Source organism: Telmatherina bonti (genome assembly GCF_933228915.1).
Source record: "Telmatherina bonti genome assembly, chromosome: 16".
NCBI lineage: Eukaryota > Metazoa > Chordata > Actinopteri > Atheriniformes > Telmatherinidae > Telmatherina > Telmatherina bonti.
The window spans coordinates 24994062-25018860 of NC_136614.1; the positions used below are offsets into that span (position 1 = coordinate 24994062).

The 24799-nt window shown below is 36.7% G+C and overlaps 2 protein-coding genes across 2 annotated transcripts; one reads left to right on the top strand and one right to left on the bottom strand.

The window, feature by feature from the left end:
* Positions 1-6566: 6566 nt before the first annotated feature.
* On the bottom strand, positions 6567-15503 carry stx7l (syntaxin 7-like). Its single transcript, XM_079254980.1, has 10 exons — positions 15477-15503; positions 13535-13627; positions 13322-13391; positions 11573-11663; positions 11325-11462; positions 8915-8955; positions 8732-8822; positions 8549-8621; positions 7727-7809; positions 6567-7349 (listed from the first exon to the last, which is right to left on the bottom strand). Exons 2-10 carry the CDS (start codon positions 13617-13619, stop codon positions 7254-7256), a joined length of 768 nt encoding a protein of 255 aa, XP_079111106.1. The 5' UTR covers positions 13620-13627; positions 15477-15503; the 3' UTR covers positions 6567-7253.
* A 2325-nt stretch (positions 15504-17828) lies between these two features.
* LOC306767498 (protein LEG1 homolog) lies at positions 17829-22070 on the top strand (the record flags this gene model as incomplete). The annotated part of the gene is made up of 8 exons (XM_079255534.1): positions 17829-18126; positions 18975-19061; positions 19139-19212; positions 19305-19409; positions 19560-19678; positions 21510-21651; positions 21727-21823; positions 21919-22070. 8 exons carry the CDS (start codon positions 17829-17831, stop codon positions 22068-22070), a joined length of 1074 nt encoding a protein of 357 aa, XP_079111660.1.
* Between the last annotated feature and the right edge of the window lie 2729 nt (positions 22071-24799).

Below are 24799 nucleotides of genomic sequence, written 5' to 3' on the forward strand. Positions count from 1 at the left end.
GTTAGAAATAACATATCAATTATTTATTTATTTTTCTGTCTGAAAAGGCTTAAACAAATTAGCACAGGTGAGTTTTTTCCTGTGTGAGCTTAGAATTTTGACTTTTTCAAGTGGCAGGTGAGTGCAGGAGTTTCTCTTAGCGTAGAACATCCTGTCACTTATTTGAGAGGCACTTCCTTCTCAGAAAAACATCAATATTTACAAGAATACAGAGAAGCCTCTGAATCAAAAATCCCCAAACCTGCTAGCACATTTTTCTGTTCTAGTGCCAGATGTCATCCCATCACTCCCAGCTGTACCTCATCTTTATTTATGACTTTTTCTCTTAATATTCCTACACCACAGAGAGGACATTTTCACAGCAAACACTGCTTTTCTCCTGCTGGACTCCAAAGTAAAGTTAACATTCCTGGGCTGCAGGAAGGTATGCTGCTCTCTGCAGCTCTTGACCCCCTAACAGCTGCAAGTGGATGGAGACTGGAACACTCAAAAACAGGCAGGTTTTTGTGTCAACAAGACAGACTTTATTTTGAAGGCACTTTTAGTCTTATAACCTTTGACAATGTGTTATAGGACGTGATCTGCAGACTTGATTTAGCTTGAATCACTTGAAACAGTTTTCTTCTTTTGGAATTGAAATAGTAACTTTAAGACACTGTGAAATTCTTTTAAACTTGCATGAATAATGTCTGTTTCTTCTGCACTGTAATCACCTTTATACAGTTTCTGTCAGTTGGTTTGTACTTGTTTTACTTATCTATTTTTTTTATTCTGCCTCAACTAGTTGAGCTAGTTGCTACTTGAATGCTTATTGTTCTTTATTATTTAATAATTGCATGCCTGTGTGCATGGGCTTAAACAGCCACTTCAGTTTCCTGAATCTATTAGACATATGTGGAATTGATTATATATATATAAAAAAAAAAAACAACTTGACTTACTTGACAAATATATTTGAACAAATTACTATTAATTTGTTGTTTCTCTTTACCCACAACAAACATGGTGCACCTGCACAGCAAATAAGCAGATCAATTTAAAAAAACAAACAAACAGTATTCTCAGTAACAAGCAGAACAACAGTCCCCTGAGCCCAGAAATCCGCATCACTGAGTCAGTCTGGCAACAAATTAGATATAAAATAAATATACCAGATATATATTTAAATAGATGAACTATTTTTTGGTAATCCCTAGTAATAGAAGTTGTAATAACACAGATTTTTAGCATATATGCATGAAATAGCCTTAGATAATGAAGACATTTGCAGTCATGGTTTATGTACTGCAAGAACATTGTGCAATGAAGAGAATGACAGGGAAGAGGAGAATTTAGAAAAAGCTATAGGAGATGCACACAAGAGAGGATGGTTGAAAAAAAAAAAACAAGGTTTGGTTATGATGATAACAAGGTCACTTCCCCAGTTTCAGCTGAAAAAATAATGTACTCTTGTTACTGCAGCAACAGATAATCATTATAGGTTGATCTACACTCCAGAGCAGACAAGGATTCACTGTTTTTATTCAAGGACACCTCTGGTTTGGCAACAGCTACCGAGTGGCTTTTGAAAAAAACCCCAGATTGTGATCAAAGTGGAAGACCTAAAAAAAAAAAAAGGGAAAAAAATTCAGAATGAGAGCTGGATCTTAGAGAAAACTGCTTTAATCTTTTCCTATATACAAGACTAAGATATTCTTTTTTTTTTTTTTTTAATCAAAGGAGATGTTGTGCACATGAGCTGCAAAGTGAATACAGGCACTAAATCTATGTGGATTTTAATGGTAGATGTCTTCAGACTTGTGTTTTTTTATACATTGAAGTGCCCCTACAGAAAAACATGTTCTGGTTAGCAGTGCAACACTGCCCTCTGCTAGTAGCTTATTGTAACCATCAAGCTGTAAGTGGACATTCCTGTTTGTTGTTTTTTATAAGAACCTGCACTGGTTTAATAACTTTAAAACTACAACATGCTGTTCAAAGGTTTAAGGTGATCAGCTAGAAAACATAATATCGATGTAAAAAAAGCTTGAAAATATATTGACCTTATAACACTACCAGCACATAAGCATTATATAGTGTTATTATACAATGAGCAATCAGATATTTAAGTCTTATTTGATGTAATCTGAAAAAAAACTTATGTTAGTTGAAGAGCATCTTTCAGATCCCTAATGAAAAGAAAAGCTAGTACTAAGTCATTTCTTCAGTCCGTTGTTGAGACACACCTAAAAGCAGTTACAAAGCTCACTGTTTATTCACATGAGTTATTTACTCAGTTTATCACAACATTTAGTGATTTTTTTAAAAGTGCTGTTTAACATACTAACACTTCCATATCCCATCATTTTATATTTTTGTAAGTATTTTTTACTTTTCTTCACAATCATAACTCTCATGTTCTTTTCCTGTGGTTTGATGTTTAGTCTCTTTTCCATGAATGAAGCAGGAAATGAAACATTGATGAAAATGATGTGATTATCACTGCAGTAACTCCTGATGTCCATCTATGCCGCTGCTCCTGTTGAGGTAACTTCGCACCCCTTCAAACCTTCCTCATCTTCCACAGCTGTGACAGTTTGGTTGGGAAGGAAAATCCTGCTCAGCTCTTTTTTAACAACCTGCGACTCTCTCTGTTTTTAACCAGCCCAAAATATTCCCTGTCCTACTGATGTCCAGTTCAAGCCATCCTGTGCCAGACTAATGTATTTACAGCACTGGATCCAAATTCTCCTCATCTCTCATTCTGCCAAGGAAACTTTTCGCCTTCTGCGTCACAGCAGTCTGTTACTTCCACATCACTGTCCAACTCCAACACTGCCTGTTCTGACACATGCGTGCTAACTCCAGTCTGCTCCCTGACCTACCCTCTCATGAATCAGTCTATACAATAAACAAAGAGAGGACAAAATGTACAGCTTGATGTTTAACTCTTTGCAGGCCAAACTTAAAAAAATGATTCCACTAAAGATTTCCAGGGTGCACAACAAAGATGTATGCTCTTCTACATGCACATTCATGAATGATCTTTTATTCTGCATTTTAAATGTTGTTTGCATTATATGTATGGCTTTAACCCATGCATCCACTGATTGAAGACACATTTACTAAGCAAGTGATTCTTATGCAGATTCTTAGGCTCTTTAAAAAACCAAGAACATGCTCTTGCATCTACAGCAGATGTATTGATGGGTTTTTTTTTCTTTTAAACGTACATGCATGAGAGTTCTGGTAGCCATACTGTGCAACAAAGTCCAGACACATCAATATAGTCCTTGTCTGGATTGTCCAAATAATAACTGTTTCTGAATGGCCAACTTGAATTTGTACCAAAGGCCAAGACAGATCAGTCACTTATAATAACTAGGCAGGAATAAACTGAAGCTCAAAATCACTGAATGATGATGAGTGACTTTGCCGCTGAAAGCTTGTATAGTTTTAGGCCTTTTGAATGATTATGCACTTTGATATTTGTGGTAATTCGGTTAATCTGTAGCAATTAGCTAGTAATCTGTTTCAACAAATTCCAAAAATCCTAATATGTTATTTGTGTTTGTGCCTTCATCATCTCAGAAATCAGATGTTGGCACATTGTTTTTTTTCTATCATATTAATTTCAATGCCAAGCAGGATAAGGTTTTATTAAAAATTATTTTATTTTTATTGGCCATGAGGAGAAAGCAGGCGCAGCAGAATTAATAGAGATTTATTCCTTTTTTCTGATTTAGAGAAGCAAAGGCCTTAATTTTATTTACATGTTGACAACACTGATATTCAGAATGAGCACAGTTTTGATTTTTATAGTTGTTGAGTTTATTTATTTTTTCTTTACAGTGAGGTTACCAGGTCCAACCTGACATTACACAGAAGCTACGAAGTGGAAGCCCAACAATATGTCACTGAACTGGAGGCTTGTGACTTTATAGGCTTGTGTTTCACAAGGTTTAGGTCACAACAGTTCCTCCCATCCAGCAGAGTACAACTAATCTCAGAGTGAAGCAATCAGCCTCTGTTGTAGAGCTTGAAGAGGGAACCCTGTCCATGTATGTTCAAAGTTCAAAGACTTGAAAAGTTGACTTTCTGCCTTGTGGTTGCTTTTTAACCAAATGAACTATAATATACATCTGTTTTGTACCCCTGCTTACTCCAGTGCAGAGTTGTGGGTGGGCTGGAGTCTGTGACACCAGTTTTCAAGTGAAAGGCAGGGTAACCAAGCAGAATTCCACCTGATCAAACCTAGTGATGCAGGAAAAGACATCTATTAGAACGCAACTCTAAAACTGTGGGCTTATGATCCACAATCAGAGAAAGATATCCCTGGTTTAGACATGTTCAGAGAAGAAATTGTGAATTTATTAGTCGAAGGATGCAAAGCCTGAGGCTATCAGGGTGAAGGCCTAGAGGAAGACCAAAGAGATTTATGGATGTTGTGAAGGAAAGTGTGGACACTATTTGGGTATAAGATAAAGGAGGCAGAGGATAGGATTATATGGAGGAAGAGAGTTCACTCTGGCAACCCCCGAAAAGGACAGAAAGGAAGAACCACAGACACTCCACACTTTGCCTCCATGGACAACATGGCAGGAAGAAGCCTTTCCTATCAAAAAGGAATGAAAGCCTACTGATTGTTGCCAAGCAACCCATCGCCTGTCGTAGTAACCCATACAACAGGAATCCTGAATCCTGGTTCTCGAGGGGCAGTGTCCTGCAGGCTATCCAAGTGTCTGCTGCAACACACCCGCTTCAAATCAATGTGTATTTAGTAGAAATGTGCAGAGCTTGTCTGAGTCAGGTGTGTTTCAGCAGGGACACTTGGAAAACCGACAGGACACCGGCCCTTGAGGATCAGGATTCAGAATCCCTGCCTTACAACAACTAATGTAATAATGCGATACCAAACAAGAGGAAATGGATATACAGACACAGGAATAAAAGGACCACTAAATTGTAAAATTATTATACTATTGGGGCTTAAAAAAGAGCTATAGGCCTACATTTGCTTTTTAAAGTAATAAAATGCTTCTGATGCATTAGGCTCTGTAAAACTTCCACTCATACTAAAATACTTTAAAATGATAATTTCTAACGTTCTAAAACATTAGAGTCTCAGACATATCAACATGTTGTATTTAGTGAAATTGTCTATGTGATGTTGCATGAGTTTGAGACAAGAGGCAAAACGAGTGGAATGAAGCTGTCCACTGCATATGAGAATGAGATTAGTGGCTCATTTATTTCTTTATTTTTAGTTAGGTTGTCAGCCAGTTTGTTCATGTTGGGGATGAAACAAGTAGTTTGATTTACAGATTAACGTATAAAGGACAAAGACTTCCACTGTGCTGCTTGAACAAAACAATAAAGACCTAAAAAAAAATGTGGATGGCAGTTCCATTGCCAAATTTTAAACCTTTATTTTACCAGGGGAGTTTCAATGAGTTTACAAGATTTTTTTTCCAAAAGTGCCCTGGCCAAGACAATGCATGGTCAGCAATTGACAGACTTGTTGGCATGACAGTAAGTAAGAAAGAAAACTTTATTTACGTTTGGTCCAGTAATTTATTCAGTAAAGGAAGGCAAATGATTTCAAAATTAAAATCATACATTAGATCAAACTTTTACATTTGGGTCAAATGTTTCTGGCAAGTGAAATTTTAGTGTTTGCCTTAACTTATGAAACTCTGTAGTAACTCTGTACATAAAGACTAATTTGTATTGATTGTCTTTGGTTTCAGTTCTAAAATTCACAAGAAGAAATAACTGAAAACACCATCTCAGAAATGATCATCACACAAAGTGTTCGCTCAACTCGATCAATCAGACCTCTTAGTGTGAATGAGAACCTGTTACGAGCTGTGATTGGGAAAACAGACTGAAATAATGATAGAAGCACAGCAGTTCACATACATTTGTGAAAATCTTATCTTTGTTAAGTTGGAAAAAGTTCACCATCTACTTAAAGAAGTAACCAACTCTTCCCCTCATGTTTTAATGACTGGGTACTTGTGGAGTGCAATTTACAGTCCAGTAATCACAGGATTAAGAGGAGGATTTCAGATTATTCTCACACAGCATTGATCTTAAAGTGACTCTATTATGCACATTCCAGTATAATTTATTTTATTATGAAAGTCCAGAAGGGCAAAAATAATCAAGCATTTTTCACAACCCCCTTCATTCATTTTGTATTGATCCTCTCAGATCAGCCTCTGCCAGAAACAAGCGAACAGAGAGAGAAAGCTCCGCCCTATGTCCTGCCTATGGGCTGCGTTTGATTGGCCAACTGCTAGGATTAGTGAAGGTGGGTGTGGCTTCCTTCTTGTGCACAACCTAGAAAAGATGACGAATCACTGAGTCCCTCCCCCGAGATGTCACCAAAATTTCGGAGTTGAAAAAAACTCTCTAAAACCAATCGTTTGTCGCCATGGAAACCGAACGTAGCAGGTGCAACAAAACTCAAACATGTGTTTAGATTATCAAGAACGGCACCACTCATATGTCTGATGAGCATTCAACACTATAACACTGTGGAAAGCTCAGAAAACAAGAAATAGCATAATAGAGACCCTTAAACAAATTTAAAATCCTCGTCAGTGATTAAGGTAATAACTGATTACTTAAAATAAAAAAAGATAAAGACTAAAATGATTATTTTGGAAAGCTGCTCTCTAGTAAGCTAACTGTGGTCTGGCTGCATTGTACCATGGACAAGGGTTAGATTTACATTATTGATCATCAATTTCCATAATGCACTTGTCTAAACTTGTCATTTTCCAGATCAAGTCCGATAACAGGAAGCAGCTACAGCTTCGTCCTCTACTTACTGTTTTTTTTCACGGCACCAATAAAAACACTATCTGTGCTGTGCATGTCTGGATCAATGGGGAGACTCTGGACTTTGCTCTGTGATGCGAACCAACACAGCATCACTCCACTTGTGTTTATTTTTTAATTTTGCAAGCAGGTGCAGTAATAAATCTTTTTCGCGGGTAAAAAAAAAAAAAAAAAGGCACATAAATTTATTTAAAGCTAATTGCATCAATAAAGCTACCAGTGCTCGCTCAGCTTCACAGTAAAGTAATGTGCAACCCCACCAGTGAGGACTACATGGTCTTAAAAAAAACAATCAGATCAAAAACAAACAACCTCAATGATACCACCATTAGAGGAATTAAAGAAAAGGAGAAGGATTGTGTTTGGATGCTTTTTACAGGTTGATGGTCAAACAGGAACAGAAGAGAGGAGGAGGGATGGAGGACTCAATTTTTTGTTGCACCCCAGATGATGAGTCCTATTACAACAGCAGCTACGGCCAATGTGATCATAAGAATGCACATCTTTTTCCGGGAGCTTCGCTAAAAGAGAAAAACAAAACAGGGACAATGTTGTTCAAGCATGAAAAAAGGATGCTCCCTGACCTCAAAGGAACTGAGGAAATGTTTTTAGCTAGGTGTTATTTGAATCAGAGTCACACAAATAAGTTCATACTTTAAGGAAGCCACTTCTTATATTTTCACTCTAATTTATAAAAGCAAGCTGATTCATGGCTTAGTTACATAAAGTCCATGTGTAGGAAGGTGGAAAGTCATCCACACATTCTGCTTTAAAAGAGATGCCCTCCAAGGACCAGTCTTAATTAAATTACTTTCCTATTCTGCTAAATCATTTTCTCTAACATTTATGCTATTGAATGCTTCTTTATATTTTCCATCTTTCCTGTGACATACCTTACCTGGTATTCTGCAGCCTGGTTCAGCTGTTGTGTGGCATTCTGCACACTGACATCTGCATTCTCCACATTGGCTTCTATACTGTCTGCAAAGCACAAAAAAAACAAATGCTAATGCTGTAAGCCAAATACATATTTAAATAGTTCACCACCACCTGAGATATTGTTTGTGTGAACAGAGAAGGCAATAGGATACAAAATATCAGTGTTTAAAACCCCCACAAAAATTTTTTTTTTAATATGCTTGTAAAAGTTAAGATAACATTCTGAATGTTTGTTGACAAACTAATCTGACTTAAATAAGTAGAGTGAAGCTGTTTACTGGCATGACAACAGCAGATTACAACTTGCTCAGGTTTAATGATCTGACAGGCTTGAACAACCTTGCTGGTTGTTTTCTTTTTGCTCACAGGGCAAATTTCAAGTCACATGGGCAAAGGTAGTTGGGAAAAACTGTCACGCATGTTTTCAAAATATGGTCCCAAAATAAAACTAAGTAATCAGACGCTCATTTAATCATAAAAGCTGTGTTTTATGCTCAAGAAAAAGTGCAGTGGACAGAGTGGGCTGTATGTATGCAGCTGTGATGTGTAAACTTGTGAAATGAAGATGCTGATAGTGCTGATACTGCACATGTGAGTATTTAATGAGACACTAAGTGTTAAAGATCATTGTGACTTTTCTTTTTTTTTCCTATAATGCCATGAAAAACAACTATGTGCGATTAGGGGCATTTTCCTCCCTGATGAGACTGAATGGTACCTAAGCTGTAGCAGAAGACTAAAAAACAGAAATATGCAACATGTGTAGACAGCTGATGCTCACCTATCATGTCCCCCTGCTCATGGACCATCATGCCCAGGTCTTTGAAGATGTCATTTATGTCCGTGATGTCGGCCTAAATCAGAGTATAAAGAGACACGATTCAGACAAAGGTATCCTAGAGCTGTAACTGATGTTTCAGACATAAGATGCTTAAAAGTAATGTGAAATCATTCTAATTTATACCTCCAGCTGTCTAATGGATGACTCCCTCTCCTGGATCAGTCTCAGGTCTTCTTCTGTGATGGCTTCAGTTTGAGCCTGCATCTGGGAGTAACTGCATGAGCACATACAGCAAAAACACACTTTCAAGCAGCTGCTACAATCACACTGGATGGGAAGACAATTATCACAAACCACACAACTTACCTTTGAGGTACATTTCCAAAGTTCTCTTCAGGCTGACCTCCCTGTGGAAGAAATTCAAATAAATGTGCTTCATTTAGCTAAATTTACCAAAGAATGTGTTCTTTTCTTCCACTTAGATACAGTAACGTTCAGCAAATTTCATAAGAGATTAATTTAGTATTATTTAAAGGGCTAAGTTGTCAAAACATAAGCCCAGTTATAGAGAACAAGTACAATAAGAAATGTTCCTTTGAAACCATGTAAAGCAGTAAGCTACTGTTCCTGCTTATTAGAAAGAACAAGGTGGGTACTGATACTTTCTGCATGGTGAGATAAGCAGAGAGGGAACAGTGTTGCCAAAACAGGAATCTGCATCTGAAACAGTAATGGGAAAGTTCCACGTATACAAATCTAATGAAGGTGCGAAAGAACAGCTGAGTTAAGGCCCATGTGTAATTTTTTCCCTACATTTTACAGTAGAAGTGTAAAAAAAAAAAAAAAAAAAAAAAAAAAAAAAGGTATCTATTTTTTTTTTTTTTTTACTAGATCTTGTATCCAAACAACTGCAGAGCAAAGTTCAGAGAGTAGCATGTTGAACTAGGAAATTTAGAAGTTTGAGTTTGAAGAGGTGAAAGATGTTATTTCAGGTTAAAAAAAAAAAAAAAAGGTATCTTGTTTTTTAAAGTAAATTTAAATGAGGACTATTATGATGTCAAATTTTTATGATTTTATCGCCAAAAAAGTCACAATAAAGACATTGTTTTGATATCAGTTACAAAAAAGCTGAAAATACTGATATCAGTCTGATTCATTTGAGTTGTTTTTTTTTTTTATTTTAATAGTAAAAATGGAGCTAAAATCAAAACATAAAAATAATGCAAAAAATTGCACGTGAACTCCGAGCTGCCATGGTGAAATTCTGATATTATAATGTGCATTATTAACATAATATCATCCTTTTACTTCTGATTATTTTCAATACCAGTAGAGTGTAAAAATCAGTGCAAAATAGGAGGCGGCGGGAATGAGGGGGCATTCATTAAGTAGCTGGACAGGAATGAACAGAAGAATAATGAGGAGAAAAAGAGCAGAGTTGGTTAAAAGAAGAGAGGAAGATAGCAAGCAGAAAGGTGACTGACTTAACAAGAGTGATGAAAATAGTTTTGAAAGAGTCTGCAGTTCTTTATCAGCTCCGTTTTGCACGCTGTCCTTTCGAACAGATACAGCTTTTAAAGCACCAGAGTTTGCTGCTTCACTGAAGGTTGGATGTTGATCGTCATTTGTTTCAAGCATAGCCTCTCCTGACTAAAATAACGAAAACGTTAATGAGTTTACCAGGGGAGCAGCTCAGGTTGAGAGGTTCAAGTCAGGCAGGAGAGACAGACTGGGTTGGCTGTGCGGAGAAGAGATGGTGGATGTGTTTGAAGATGGAAGCTGAGGATGATGGTGCAGAGGCAGAAATAAAATAGACAGGCCAAAGAGGGAACTTGTAAATAAAGTGAGTAAATACATGCAGGTAAGTTGTGAAAGTAAGATGCAAAGGTCCAAAGGAGACAGAAGAGAGGGCATAAATCTTGAGCCACCCCTCATTCATTTACATATTAACAAGAAAAAATTAAGTAGGTGCAAGGATTTTTTTTTAACGATGCACAATCAGTAATGGAAAGAAAGTTCATAAAAGCAAAAGCAGAGTTTGTACACATCTAAAAAATCTTGACAGTCAATATTCTGGCTCCTTTATCAACTTTAAGAGACTTTCAGAAAGCTTGGAGAGTTATTGCTCTATAAGGCCTTAAAAGATAATAAGAAAGTCTGAAGCATCTGAAGCACATTACCAACAAATAAAGACATCGCTCACCTGACATGTTTGCCCTCTTTTTTAACAAATCTTTCATTTGCAAAGTGCAGGAAACCATTTTGATGCAATTGCTTTGAATTGCGTTTTTAAATGTAACTAGCAAACTTGCAGCCGAAGACCATTCGCATGAAACATAATGCCGTTTAACACACGGGTTAGCTCTTGTCTGCAGACTCTGCAGGTCATGATAAAATCTCAGATGAGAGAGCTTGTTTAGTTCTCCATTCGACAGAGTTGTTACACGGTCAAGCCAAGAGAGAAAACAACACTCCAAATATACCATGCAATACAACATGCATGTCAACTGATCTTTTCAGGCAGCTCAAGCGCTGCTACTGACCCCATCTGCCAAAGTACACTACCTCGTGTAAAGTAACGGAAAAAATGATAGTTATACCATCTAATTCCATGTAAAGCTAGATAAAACATTTGTACTTCTGTCTAAATTAAGAGTGATGACTTGAGGAAATGGCTTCCTTAGTGGCAACTCATTGCTGTGTAACCGCTGTTCTGCTTATCTTGAAGCTTTGCAGGTAACTAGCTCGCCGTCAGGCTGCAGGTGCCTTTACTCACCGACACTCTGGAGCTGGCTCGGACTCTGGCTACGAACTCCCTCTCTTTGTCAGCCGCCTGCCGTTGTGTCTTCTGGAGGGTGTTCAGCGCGGCGGAGAAGTCATTCAGCAGACGCTCTTTCTGTAGCTTCCTCTGCCGCTAAAACACATGCAGAAAGAAATATGACCAGAGAATTCAGATCGAGACTGAGGTGGTGGTATGCGGGGTAGATAAAGCTGCAGCTGAAGGAGAATTAAAGAGTTTGCTACCTGATCAGGGCCAACAGGAAGAGCACTAAACGCCTTGATCAGCCTGTCCGTCTCCTTTGCCAAATGGTTGCCTTCCTGCTGTTTCTGTTGACTGGTGATGGTGATCAAATAAACATACGTTATTCTTGTTATTATAATAGAGTACACCCCACTTCAAATCAAAGGTCTGACATATAAGGATAAGTAAAAAAAAAAGAATAAAAATCATGCAATTCTTACTTGGTCTTAAAATTAGGTCAAGAAAACTTTATATGAACAAGAACGCAAAAGATGTTATTTATATAAAACAAAGCCAAAGCAAACAAAAAACTAAGCTGAAATGTAGAAGCAGTGTGTGTGGAATAACAGAGCACACCCCACGATTAAGTAGCTAACAGATCCACCGTCACCAGCATTAACATAAAGTAGACGGTCTCTGATTGATGCGTTCAGGCTCTCAGATGGGGGAAGGAATTTTGACCCACTCTCTGTTACATGTCTTCATTTCATAAAGGTCTTCATTTATGCACAGCTCTGCTAAGCCGCAGCAGTTTAATCAGACAGAGGTTTGAGCTTTGAGTTATTTCAACACTTAAGATTCTTTACTTGGGATGACTGACATATGATCCATTTCCATCCAAGCTTTAGCCTTCAGACGCCTTGATATTTTTTACTTTTGAACACTTTGGTGTAACAAATTTGTGGCTACAAGATGAGCCCAAACCATCACCACACCACTAACATGCTTCACACTTAGTATGAATGCATTGGATTAAGTAAGCAAGTAAAGCTTTATTTATACAGCAGCTTTCAACATATTGATTAAAAAGTGCTGTACAGAAGAAAAGTAAAACATTAAACAATGCAGCATAATATTTAAGTAAAAGCTGATGCATAAATAGTCTTTTTGTTTTTAAGTTGCTTTTATTTTTTTTTTAAATTCCAGAGTCTGCAGACCTCAAGCAAAATGAGAGTTTCAGATTCCTGGCGCAACTACCTTTGTGTTTAGGTGTCAGCCTCATACGCGGCAAATCCTGCAGGCCTTGGTCACATGACCAAGCTGGGGACATTCACATGTAGAAGCTCTTTGATTTTGTTCTGAATCAGCCATCTGTGCTGGTCTCTTCTATCTTGTTGTTGCTCAGGTGTAACTTTGCAAGCCTAGGATTTGCTTGTTGTGTTTATAGAAAGGCCATGCTTCCATTTTTAAGTTAAATCTTTACCTCATTTTACTAATATGAGGGGGGAAACTATTAGTAATAAACAGGCTACATGTAGCCTTTAGACTTAGATGCAGTTCTTGGGATTTTTTTTTTTTGCATTTTCACTGAGTATTATACAGTCTGACCTTGGCACTAACTTACTGGCACATCGTCTCCAGATAATACTCCCAAGCATCTTTAATCTAAACCTAATATAGCTCCAGAATCATGGACTCTACATTATTTGGAAATGGCATTGCAGCCTTTCCCACACTAAGGGGCAGCAGCAATTTTTTCTCTGCGAACATAACCGATACGATACCGATCACCTTCCTCCTAATTGTGTTGCACCTGGATGCTCTACAACCACAAAACTGCCAAATATTTCATGCATCATTGCTATTTAGAGGATGGATTGACCTCATTTTAATTCCCAGCAAGCAGATTATCTACAAGGAGTTCTGATACATAAAACCAAACAGCTCAAAGAGACTTATTGTCTTCATCACATGACTCAAACTGGTCAACAGAACAGGCATGCAACTCCAACCAAGTCCTCAGAACTCACAGTGTGTGTCTTAGCTGGCTGCTGTCCTGCTCCGTTCCCAACAGATTCACTGCCCTTTGCAGCTCGGAGGCTTACAGAGAAGAAAGTGAGAAACACATTAATTTCACCCTGAATCATCTTCCTGTCATGATTCAGGTACTGCAGTAAGTGAGAAAAAGTGTAATCATAACGTTCAAGCTCATGATGATCAAAGTGTGTTCGTGTGTGCTTTACTCAGTAGTGTGATCCTCTGGATATTGGAGCTGATGTTCTGGACCAAAACACTGGGCTCCTCCAGAATCCCAGCCTGGTAGGCCATGATGAGAGCTGGGAGGGCACACAAGACAATCATGAGTCACGCTCACATCTAATTACCAGTTACTGCGGTTAGCTTACTGCTCTCATGACTGACATGTGAAAATACCTTTTGGCTTCCAGACTTAAGCCGTCTGTGAGTGTTTTGTTCATATGTTGTAAAAAAAAAAAAAAAAAAAAAAGGCTATTCCGCCATTTGTGGCTGCTTTATTACAAGCTATAACTTGGAAAACAGGATGGATTACGTGTTCAGTGATGGGCTCCTTGCACAAATGGTATACTGTTTGTAAAGTATTACGCCTACAAGCCACAACAATAAAACCACTGACAGCAGTAGTAACTTGTTGTAAAGCAGCATTTTGCTGGGAAACAGTGAATCCAGACATAATGTGGGTGATATTTTGTCAGTTATCACCCACATAAGCAACTGTTCCCTGCAAAACTTCCTATATGAAGGTCTTTAGCAACATTCTTTAAACTTCATGGACATAAATCCAGACAAGTATCACTGTGATGTGTCAGAAAATATCTAAAAGTCCCAAAAGCATGTCAAAGTGAGACTGAGCTGGGTTTTTTTTTTTTTTTTAGTTTTTATTTTTCTCCAGCATGCATGGATGCCATAGAATGCTAACAGTGCTGCTGTCAATGCTGTGACTGATCAGTGTATTAGAAGGAAACAAGCAATTAATGGGTGTGGTTAGAAATTGTGTTTAAACACTGAGTCACTTTCTTACAAAATGTGTCTTAAAATGGTCTGTGTGACCAACATGACAAGCTTTATTAGTAAAAATATATTCATTAGACTTGCATGTTTCCTTTTAAGGGGCCAGTTTTTGTGAGGGATCTGAATCCTGGCATCACAGAAGAGAAGAGTTAAAGCGAGCAGCGTAAATGTTCTTTTCCCTTTGCAGGAACATCATTGGTGCAGTCCTCTGGACCTTGTGGTTAAACTGAGCTAATTTCCCCCCAAAACAGGCAGTAAAGCTTTGCTCATCACAAAGCTGGTGGATGGTGTTCTCCAAATCAGGTTCTTTCCCAAATTCCCGTATTACAGGCATGATCCATATACAGAGGCTTTAAAGTGGTATTAACAGTACAGATCATCCTTCACCCTACAGAACATTCACTCCTTCAATATGTAAAAATTTCCATTTATTTTGAATGTAACAACCTATTTAAGATTATTATCAACTAAAGTTTGCAGCAAGCAGTCAAGGTGGATGAAAAGCAAATGTGAATGTGTGTAAATGTGCTTCAGCTCTGCTGCCTGAGGTGCACCAGGGTTGGGTCAGGAGTGAGGACTGCAGGCCAGTCATGCAGACTTCCTGTGACTCAAGAAGACTGAAAATACAACCAGTATGCAAATTATTAGATCTGCAGAGAAACTTTAAAAATAGGTTTTTGGGGGGATTTATTTATCAATATAAAATGGTTTCATCCATGACAAAGTAAAATACTACTACTACTACTACTACTACTACTACTACAGAATGTATTTTGTCCGTGTTTGTTGCCATATTTGTGTTCTCGCCAGAAAGAAAAAAAATGCGGAAATCACAGAAACTTTAAAATGACAAGAAACTGCTCATATTTCAATCACGTATGAACCAGTTTTGCTTTTTGATTCATGTGAAATTTTCTTTGTTTAATCGAACATGTCGAGCGTATAAAAGTCACGAAGATGCAACTAAAGGCGCAGGGCACATTTGAAGATGTTTACCACTCGCTTTCTGTAAAAAACAATCTGCTTTGCCAGAAAGTGAGACACAACGTAGGTATATCACGTTTCTCGTTCTAACCTGCGAATACGGTCATTTCTGACTAAATGTAGGGCACGATTGTGGAAAAGTTTTCACTTTACCTTTCGCGAGAGTTGCGTTGGTTGTGTGTTTCCTGATTTGCGGCCACTCCCACGTCACATGACGTCTGCTGCTCACGCAGCAACATGATTGGTACAAATCCCAGTGGCGTACGGTCACAGGAGGCGAGAAAACACCATCATCACAGCAAAAAAAAAAAAGCGAAAAGAGTTGTTATAATTTAGCAAAAAGCACACACTATTCACGCCACGTGTTTAATGGGTGTTTGAAACCAAAAGACTCTATTTTCATATCTTTTATTGGCGAGACTTTTTTCTATGAACTGTCTTAAATTCGCGTGACACATTTCAGTGACTTTTGTAGTCTTTACCTTATTTGTTGATTTGTTATTCATATGAACGAAGTTTTAAACTGGACGAATGTGGCTCTTGGGTTTATTTAATGTGGACTATAATAAGATGAATGGAATAAAATAAACTGGTCTGGAACAGCTGACTTAAGAGCTCATTCAATAAAATTGGTGACATATGAATAAAGCTAAATTAAGAGATTTGATCTGAAATTAAGTTGAATGGAACTCAACTGAATTGAATCTAATTAAACAAAATGAAGTAATTAATATTTACATTATCAACAACTATAATCAAATTTATTGTTAATTTTTTGAAGTCCAATTTTTATTTCTTTTAAACACCTAACTTTGTGCAAAAATAAAAATGCAACTTGAAAAAAGGTTTTACCTGCAAAACAATGACTAATGGCGATTGTGTTGAAATGATGATGAATTCTTAAAAATTAAAGCTACTACGCCTACTCTGATGCTGAAGGTCATAAACCTCTCAGTTATATACATTTTTTAAATGCATGTTTGCAATATAAATGTCATACTTTTACTCAAGAAATTTAGAACATATTAAATTGTGGGGTTGCTGCTGGAAGAGTCTAAAATGGATGTGTATATTTTATGCATATGATGCATCAATATTCATATTTATATCAGTTGTACTAAAGTTATCAGTATATTTATATATTGAGAATTTCATTTTTCTCAAATTTAATATTGATTACCCTCAATACTACAATGAATTAGGTCCATCAGAATAATTTTCTTACAGTGCAGATGAAAAGTGCATTTAGACCTAACTGTTGGGGGACTTAGCCCTGATTTCCTATAGCCTTGACTATTTGACCCTTGATACAGTTCTGTCATGCTGGATATCTGTATTTTGATAGCAGTACTAACTGTCTTAAACTTTCATCAGATAACACAACATGCTGTTACATCATGCTACAGAATATCTGCTGTCATGTGCAAGCCAGCCAGATGCAATGTTAACACATCCTAGTTCACACAGGTTAGCCAAACAGTGACTGAATTGGACTTCACTTAGTGGTGGAAAAAACTCTGTCCTATTTCTACCAGGTTTTTTTCTGGAAAATATTTACTGCATGCATTTGTAAAAAAAAAAAAAAAAAAAAAAAAAAAACTTGCCTGTCTCAAATTAATAGAATTTTAAATGCAAGTAGTTATTGGTACATGTGAGTTATTAAGTTCAACATCACAGCCATCTTTTTATTTCATTTTTTAAACCCGTGTCTCACATTCTGGCATTTCTTCTCTCGCTTCCTGTTAAACACAGAAAACGTCTTAAAAATTGTTTGGACGTTTTTAAAGCTTTACATTTGGCACCATATATGTTTCTGTACCCCTATGTACTCGTTTTAACTCCAAACCACTTTTATAAAGCTGCCATTAGCTGCTCCCTGGTTGAAATCAGTGAAAAAGCAGAGCTTCAAAGCTCCAGGACAACTTTAATGTCAAGTAAAAAGGCTACTTAGCAGTTCTTTTTAAACTGCACTTAAGCTCTCAACATTTTTTTTGTTTGTTTTTTATCCTTATTTATCATTTGAACTAATTTTAGTAAGTTTGTCTTTTAATTAGTCTCTGTACATTTTGTGTACACTACTTTGGTCATCAGTTTTAAGTGTGTTTCAAAAATACAATTAGATTTTAATTTATTTGATTGTTGTCTACTAAATCTGGAGGACAAACATCTTTACACCATTTTTTAGATTGCATTTCATATTGTTCAAAAGACTCAATACTTTTTAAAAAGAATTTAAATGGTCAGTTGTACTTTGATCTATTCTCTTGTTTTTGGTCCGTATTGAGCTTTAGGTACACAGATTTTCTTATCTTCCTGTCAGTGAAGGTTTATCGAACTATGTGTCACATGGATTATAACTTTAATGTATCTGTGAGTGCTTGTCTGTGGTGGCCAGAACATGTTAGTGCAAACAAATAAGTTAGTGCAAACAAAAAAGGGTACATAAGCTCCACATCTCAAACAAATCTCAGTCCAGACAGTAGACTCGACTCCTCGCCCTCAGTCATGTTGCGTCCGGCGGTCCTTTGCCTCATCCTGGCATGTGCAGTGTCTGTGAGCCGCGCTGCTGTAATCCTGGACAATGGCATGCCTATCCTGTGGGCACAAACAGCAGCTGAAGTGTCGGCACTGCCATCACAAAACGGAATTCTGACTCCTGACCCCTGGCATTTTCTTAACCGCATGAGTTTTTACCGGCTCCTCATAGCTTCTACAGATCCCTACATGGGGTCCATGGGGACAGGGCCTACAGAGAGTCCCCTTTGGGGGCTGCCGCTGCAACTTGGATGGATGCTAACTTCAGGTAACATTATTTCACTCAATAGCATTGCATCATATGCATTGCACACCCACACCCACACGTATATATATATATATATATATATATATATATATATATATATATATATATATATATATATATATATATATATATATATTATTTTAGGGCTGTGACAATATGCTTTTGTCCCATTTTGATTTGATTTCGATTTTTTTGGGTGCCGATCCAATTTAAATTGCAATTCTCACAATTCTTCAATATTGCTAATTTTTGTAGATTAAAAACAAAAGAAAAAAAAGTATAAAGCTTTTCTTTTGCTCGTCTTTTTTTTTTTTTTTTCAATAAGGAAAAACAACACAGTAGCTAGACCATCATTTTGCCACTATAATGCCCAGAAGACAAATAAAACTATATAAAAACAATAAAAATGACCAAAATTTTATAATGGATTAGTGTTCTTTATTTGGAAAAAAAAAAAAAAAAAAAAAAAAAAAAATTTCAACAAAAACTCTTTTAAAATAGTAAAGCAAAAAAAAAAATCTAAATTTTTTTATTTTTTCGATTAAATTTTCCCACCCCTAATATATGTATGTATATATATATATATATATATATATATATATATATATATATATATATATATATATATATATATAGATAGATAGATAGATAGATAGATAGATAGATAGATAGATAGATAGATAGATAGATAGATATAGATAGATAGATAGATAGATAGATAGATAGATAGATAGATAGATTTATATATAAACCAGAAAATAAAAGATATAATCCTAATAACATGACCAACCAAAGCAAGATCCACATCGATATATCTGTATCACTGAGCTGTAGTTTGTTGTCTGCAGGGCGTCTTGCTGACCCAACCAAAGCAACAACCTGTGGCTTGCAAACAGGAGACACTATGTGCATCTCACCTCAGAGCTGGTGGGGCTGTAAGTGTGACAAACTAATCTATAAATATGCAAAAACACAGACAAAAATCACAAACCACCTTTTTGTATCTTTCAAGGTGTGAACTACTTCACTTCTGCACTTCCCTTTCTGTCTGCTGCACAAAACGGCTTCATGGGAGAGGGTGTTCAGGTACTTGTGATGTTCTCATGTCATCACAAAACAAATAATTATCACAATTTTAACTATGATAAAGACAATAATAATGACGGTTGCATTACCAGGTCCAGCTGCAAGTTCCTGCAGGTGTTGAGGACTATTGTACAACCTATGCTGACTGTTCAACTCGCTACCCCGATGCCATGTCAAAGTGGGATGCCTTTTTCCAGGTATCACAAAACACTGGAACTGGTCTATACAAAATGAAAATTTAGACACCACAGTGTCTATAGTCTGTTCTGTCTGCTTCACTCATGTTTATAAAAATGCAGCATTTAAGCTCTTAGTTTACTTCTAATGGTTCATGTGTGTCCTTTAAGGCTCTGAAAGCTTCCAGTCTGTCTGCTCTGCCTGACAACGAGAAGAAAGACTCTCTGCTTGGTGTCTATTGGGAAGCTCAAATGGCTTCAACTTATACCTCTGCAGCATGCAACGCCAGGTAACATCTATGGCAGTGCCACTCAGTTCCACGAGGGCCTATTTCCCCGCTCAACCCGCACCTGACTCAAATTAATTAGTCACTGTGGAGAACTTCATAGGCTGTTGGATCCATTTAACTTGAGTCAGCTGTGTTGAAGCAGGAAACCACTGAAAACCTGCAGCTCTCATCGACCTTGAATTGAGTAGCTCGGATGTACAGTCATATAAACTCATTAATAACTCTATTTGAATGTTAAAATTTTACATTTCAGGACATGAAAAAAATCATCTGGCTGCTGCCAAGTGTTAAGCTTAGATACATACACCGTTGAACAACAAGATAACGTTACACTATGTTTGGTATTATTTTATTTGACAAAAACACAATGCAGCAGCAGCATCACACAATCAAAACTACAGGTTTCAGTAGCTTGTAGAACAGCCTGTAGCAGCAATAACTTCCAGGAATTATTTTCTGTGTGGCTTCTGTCCATCACATCATTGTGGAGGAATATTGGCCCACTCCTCTTTTAAAATGCTACTTCAGTTTAATTGACGTTTAGAGACATTTGTTTCAGTTAAACTCCCTCAAGGTTACACCACAGCATTTTTGTCAAGCGGACGTCTGGACTTTAACTCCATCGTCACAAAATCTTGATTCTGTTCTCTTTCAGACATACTGTTGTTGATTTGCACTGTGTTTGGGGTCATTGTCCAGTTGCATGACTCAGTTTCTCAGAATTCTGCCTTTGTCTATCTGACTGACTGTCTGTCTATCTGTCTATAGCAGTTCCATTTAGCTACTAGGTACCTGCACTTACCTACAGCTAATTAGCCCAGCTAAAAGCTACCATAGTGCATATCAAAGTGTAAACAAATACAGCTCTGGGGAGCTTGTTTTTCAGGATTATGTCCAACTCCTGGATATTACCTAATGCTTCTATGGAACTGTTAGTAGAGTGCTGTTTGCTTGGATTTGTGTTTACTGTAAAAACAAGAGACTAAAGAGGCTACATCTGATAGCTCTGGGTGCAGGATGGTTTAATAAAAATGAAAAGTTCTTCAAACTTTAATAAGCTACAGAAGAGCATTAGGGCTACTGAGGAACAAAAACTCTGAGAAAAAAGTGAGAATTTTGACTTTAATCTCAGAATTCAGATTTTTTTTTCCTCAGAATTACGAGATTTTTCTTGAACCCTAAAATTACAAATTCTAAGCTGAAAAAGTTGTGCAAGCAGTGAGTCAGTCTTTGGTCTTGCTGTGTCTCGGCACAGTTGGTTGGTTCATCTTTGTAACAATACATAAGCAGAAGTTCAGTGAAACATGGAAGATTCTGCCTTTGGACACCAGGTCACTCTTTCAGCTTTGACCCATTAATGATTTTACTTTTACTTTATAAAAATTGGAGTAGCGTCTCTTCTGCCTGCTTTGGTTGCAACCTATTTTAATATTTCATTATTTGGTTTAATGTTATGTTTTGAGACTTCAGTCAGTCCAAATGTGCAGTTACTCCAAATGTGTCTGCTGTAGTTTACATATATATATATATATATATATATATATATATATATATATATATATATATATATATATATATATATATATATAGATAGATAGATAGATAGATAGATAGATATGTGTGTGTGTGTGTGTGTGTGTGTGTACAAATAGAGAACATTTGCAGAATTCTGAGAAGAAAGACAGAAGTCTGACTGTTCCCAGAATTTTAATTTTTTTTTCTTTAGTGGCCTTATTACTTCTATAATAAGCAATTGTAGCTGTAAATATATAAATAAAGGTGATTTAAATTAATTAGTCTTGTAACTAATTCATTCAACCTTTTATTTTAGGCAGAGCCACTACTCTGCTGAGGAGTTAGGGTTTGCTAGGAGCTGGCTGAACTCAGCAGAGTATGTGTCTGCGGCTCATTTCCAGGCCAGCCTGGAAAGATCTACAATATTCCTGACCCCTCTGCCAAGTAGAATTTTGCAGGTTTGTACGTTCTCATTTATTTATTTAATTTTTTATTGAACAATTTTCAAAGATTTCATCTTCTCTGACATTTAGGAGGGTGATGTGGCACCTAACATTGCTGATCTGACGCAAGAGGAGAACCACACCTTGTATATCTTCTCCTGGATGACAAACATCAACAGCATTCTTGGTAAGATGGACAAAAATACATACATACATGCAAAGCATTACAATTAATCATATGGGATCAAGTGATAGGATGATCACAGTCATGTCGTATACCAGGTGGGACGTTGGTGCGTCTGTGGAAAAGCGCCATGTGCTCAGTTAGCACAAGAGAGAAAGGCAGAGAATTGTTGGAACAGCTGCTGCTGAATCCGAGCTTCGCCACAAACACTTTCCTGTCCATCATCACTGGAATGACTACAAGCTGCTGAGATCAACACAAACAGAAGAAAAAGGAGACAGCAACTTCTTCAGAATAATGACGGTCACCTTTCTACCTGGAAAATGCGTTTTGTTTTTTCAACAAATGAAATAAGAGCCGTCATTGGATGCAGTTTTACATTAAAGTAGTCTTTCATGTGTATGTGTTTTTGTCACACTTTTATCAACATGTTGCCCAGTCACATAATAACAAGACCTCACTATACATGTCAAGATTGAAATCTTTGTAAAAGCTCCTGGAATATGTAAGACACCAAAAATCTTTTTAAAGAATCCAGTTATATGTATATTCAAGACTGCAGTTTGACTAGAATGAAGGATCCGGATAAGATGTGATGCTACCACAGCTCTCACCTATAAAATTTTAGAAATATCTTAAATTAATAGTAAAGGATTTTCATGTCTATAAAGATTATATGTGTACAAAATGTTAAACTTATTTTTCATTACTCCATAAATCATTGTGGAGATATTTTCTAGTCCAATACCGCCCTCTAGTGGTGATAAGATGCAAACGCTTTCAGGCGTCTTCAACAACAATGAAATGCATATTTTGAATGTTGAAATGAGCATTTGTTCTCTCTTAGCATCCACTGTGAAGGTGCTGCTTAGAAACAAAGCCATACACGTCTTGGAAAGTAAAATTAAAATGATGGCTAAATTAGCCATCATATTATTAAAAAAAAAAAAAAAGGTACAATATAGAGTAATCTTGGGTCATTCATCAATTGACCTATACTTTGTGCTCATGGCTCAAAATAATTGTAGCCCTGGTTTTCATTGATAAAAGATGAGGAAATATTCCAAAAGGCAAAAATTGACTTATTAAATTTACTTTGAAGATTACACAGAAACAAGAATCATGGAGAAGTCTTTATTTAACACAAAATGTACGCTTTAACAAAATACAACACGATTTGACTCAATGTGGTCATGGCAGTATATAATTTTTTTTTTTTTTTAAAGGAAGACATATAAGGTCATAATACCTGCTATGAAAAAACTCAAGAAACTCTTTTGGAAGTTATGAACACAATGGAACTATGCAAACTTAATGATTGTCAGTGGAAGACCAATATTAAATACAAAATCACAACGACAATGTGACATCCCTTCAAGGCTCGCACACTATTTGTGCTTAAGGTTGCTTAATTTCTTCCTTATTTTTTTATTGAGATAAACCTTTTTTTTTTTTTTTAAAGATGAAGATTGGTTTTAAAGAGCATGAAGTTTGTGTCAAATTTTACCCAGTACATCAACATAAATTACATAGGTGGGGCAAAAACATTTTTTCTCAATATCACATAAAATTAAAGAAACATACAATGCCTATAAACACTGATAAATAGATGTGGCCAGATTATAATATGTCTGAATGTATTTCACATGAACTGTGGCAGTTTCCAACAGGATACAGCAGTAAATACTGCTTCAGGTTAGAGAGAGCCTGGAGGTTTGATAATAAATGTGTTCGCAATGGTTAATTTACAGCAGTGGCCCTCCAACTGTGAAGAGGGCCCCTCTTTAGGAGCACAGCGGTGTTGTGTATTATAGGAGTAAAGCCTGGGGAGAAACAAAAATGTAAAACCTTTCATTTCACCTCAGCAGGTTCACTGGTGTTAATAAACACAGACGTAATGCTGAAGTAAGAAATAGCAATAATGACTGTTCACAGACGCTGATGAGTGAATGTCCAATCACAGCGCTGTAACTAAATACAGCTGCCCTGTTCAGCTACGGACTTCCAAATACTTGGAATAAGGTTAACACTAATAATATTTGGCATAAAAAAGTTTTGGAATGGTGCTTTTTTTATCTTCTAACATTGGCTACCCAATATATTAATGTTTATCTTTATGTTTTAAGATCCATTTTAAGATCTGTGGTTTATATGGCAGCAGCTTACTGGTTTAGCTCCAGCTTAAGCTTTAAATCAATGCACTGGTAGAGCTAATAGTAAATTCAGCTACTTAAAACTGGTGCTGGAACCAAATTAGAACAACTTGTTTAAGATTCAGGTATTTTATTGGATGCAATTCAAGTCATACTTAAATACAAGCACCACACTATCATTATAAATTTATTTATTATGCTTATGTATTCTTATTTAGCTAATCTAAATCACATGTAAGATAGGATATGAACAGAAATAGTTTTGGTGACCACAGATACAGTAAAAATGATCTTTTTGACAGTAACATTGAAACATTATCAGCTATGTATAAATAAATGTATTGTTCTAGACAAAAAAACCCTCCAAAAAACAAGTGAAATTGTTTCTGTGACACACCGCGCGTCACCGTATCCTAGTAACTATAAGCATACCAAAAACAGAGGCAAATTAAAAACTTCATGCTCCAAAAGGACTCAGAGTCAAAGCTGTTTTATCGCCTATTTCCTCTCAGCGGTGGATATAAATTTCACAAAGCTTGACAAAAACCTGTGAAAGATGGGATAACGAACACTGAGTCTGTCCAGATACAAAACAGGAACGTCACTGCAAAGTCTAAACACGTGAGAGGAGTGGAGCTGGAAGGAGAAACTCAAACAACCATTACTCAAATTCACTCGAGATCGCACCCCCCGCTGGCGGTCTCATGCAGCAGAAGAAGGAAGTGTTACAGCTTTGAGCAAATGCCTTCCAAATATATTTCACAAAATACTCCAATAAATTTAAATGAGCATGGAAAACATCCAGAGATTTGAAGATGTGTGGTTT

What these genes read in the sequence shown, in the direction of transcription:
- stx7l (XM_079254980.1), bottom strand. Translation starts at nt 13,619, where the DNA reads ATGGCCTACCAGGCTGGGATTCTGGAGGAGCCCAGTGTTTTGGTCCAG. An exon ending in AGCCAGCTAAGACACACACT is followed by an intron (nt 11,664 to 13,321) that starts GTGAGTTCTGAG and finishes CACCATCACCAG; the next exon opens with TCAACAGAAACAGCAGGAAG. An exon ending in ACCAGGCTGCAGAATACCAG is followed by an intron (nt 7,350 to 7,726) that starts GTAAGGTATGTC and finishes TTTCTCTTTTAG; the next exon opens with CGAAGCTCCCGGAAAAAGAT.